Source organism: Sinocyclocheilus grahami, unplaced genomic scaffold (assembly GCF_001515645.1).
Source record: "Sinocyclocheilus grahami isolate Dianchi unplaced genomic scaffold, SAMN03320097.WGS_v1.1 scaffold43.1, whole genome shotgun sequence".
Taxonomy (NCBI): domain Eukaryota; kingdom Metazoa; phylum Chordata; class Actinopteri; order Cypriniformes; family Cyprinidae; genus Sinocyclocheilus; species Sinocyclocheilus grahami.
The window spans coordinates 340,746-342,959 of NW_015505222.1; the positions used below are offsets into that span (position 1 = coordinate 340,746).

The 2,214-nt window shown below is 33.3% G+C and overlaps 1 protein-coding gene across 1 annotated transcript in view; it reads right to left on the reverse strand.

Annotated features, from left to right (window-relative positions):
- The window catches only part of LOC107582339 (phosphatidate phosphatase LPIN2-like), a 13,051-nt gene extending 12,374 nt beyond the window's left edge, over nt 1-677 (reverse strand). Inside the window, exon 1 of the mRNA XM_016268136.1 lies at nt 531-677. Coding sequence (XP_016123622.1) covers nt 531-677 — 147 coding nt within the window. The remainder of the gene's footprint in view (nt 1-530) is intronic.
- Between the last annotated feature and the right edge of the window lie 1,537 nt (nt 678-2,214).

A 2,214-nucleotide genomic window follows, 5' to 3' on the forward strand; every position in this document is an offset into this window, starting at 1 on the left:
CAACCCTACCCCTAAACCTACCCCTCACAGGAGACTTTCTGCTATTTCAGATTTTCAATACACTCCATTCTGTGTGATTTATAAGCTTTTGTACCCGTGGGGACCACAATTTAGGTCTCCACCGTGACACGAGTCCCCATGAGTCTGTGTGTAGTCAGGTTTAAGTCCCCACCAGGATATATAAACCTGTACACACACCCACACACACACACACACCCACCCTCTGTAACACATCACACATCTAAAATCACACACACACTGTGATCACACTGCACACACACAGCATTAAAAACTATTATTCCAACATTAAACTAGCTACACATGAAAACAACACACACACACACACACACACACACACGGCATGAAAGCCGTGCCAGCAGTTTGTAACAGGCTCAGCCATTCTTTTCATCTGCTATTGTGTGTGTTTGCGAGAGAGAGAGAGACAGCGAGAGAACAAAACCGGCTGTCTAATTCTGTCGGACGACACTGATGCGAGTATTCATGTCAATGAAGCTTGCGTTCAACATCACATGAATCTTGACGATGACTGATGAACACTGAGTACTGATGTCAACGCTGACCATCACACACGAGTAAGTCTGTCTGTCAATCATCTTCATGACCTTCATCACCTCTAAACAAGCCAGTTCATTAACATGCCTCAAAATCTGTGTCATTATAGCACGTTTACAACTCAGTCATTTCTATTAGTGTTTAAAACTATTTTTAACGAAGCATAACGTAAGTCCAGTGTGTCAAATACTGAAAATACACTACCGCTCAAAATACTTTTTTTATGTTTTTGAATCTTTTGCTCAATGTTTTTGAATTCTTACTAAGGCTGCATTTATTTGATCAAAAATACAATAAAAACAGTACAATTCTGAAATATTACAATTTAATATAAGTGTTTTCTATGTGAATATATTGTAAAAATGAGTGATCTTCAGAAATCATTCTAATACGCTGATTTGCTTCTCGAAAAAAACATTTCTGATTATTATCAATGCTGAACACAGTTATATTTTTGTGGAAACCTTGATACACTTTTTTTTTCAAGATTATTTGATGAATAGAACATTCAAAACAACAGCGTTTATTTGAAATATAATTGTTATATAAAATATAAATGCCTTTACTGTCATTTTTGATCAATTTATTACATCATTTTAATTACATTATAAAAATATAATTATATTATATCATCATAATTAATATAATTTTTTTTTTTTTTTTTTTTTTTTAAATCATAACACACTTTTGAACGGTAGTTTACATGCCATTGGTTATCTCAGTCTCCAGTTAACAATACTGACAACTGAGAAAAACTTCATGACCAGTTTAAGTCAAATCAAACACAGCATGCAAGAGCAAACCAGCAGCACAGCATCATATTCATCAACAGTAAACTGCAGCTCATCATTTACAAACCCTGGGCAATTTGTGCTCATGTTTTCGTCCCTAAGAATGAAACACTCGTTTCAGCTGAAAGAAAGAAACTGATAAACAAACACATTTAACCATAAAAAGGTGAGCTGATGAAGTTACTGCGACTGCTCTTACCTCAAACACAACAGCGATACATTAAAACTTCCTGAGCGCTCACGCCACGTCAGCACGTCAATCATATGACAACCAATGACAAGCTGGGACTCGCTTCAGGACACGCCCTCTTTCCGCGCGCCTCTGTACGAGTGCGTTCGTGTTCCTCGAGTTTCAGTAGAGCACCGCTAGAGGGCGACTGTGCAGTGTTCATTTACTGGTTTCTCTTGTTATTTAATAATTAATAATATTATTTCTAAAATAAATAAATAAATAAAATCCAGCACGTACTACATAATCAATCTTTGAATAAATAACCCATATACATATACAGGTGCATCTAATATATATATATATATATAATATCATGAAAAAGTTTTTTTTTGGAACTTTCATATATTCTAGATTCATTACATAAAAAGTAAAACATTATTTATATATAATATAATATAAATTATATAAATATAAATATATGCATGTAAATGCATTTAAATATTTTCAAAATATATAAGTGCATGTGTGTGTATTTATATAAACATAATAAATATACAGTACACACATATATTATGTAAACAAAAACTTTTAGTTTGGATACGATTAATCACGATTAATCGGTTGACAGCACTAATATGTATATATATATATATATATATATATATATATATATGTGTG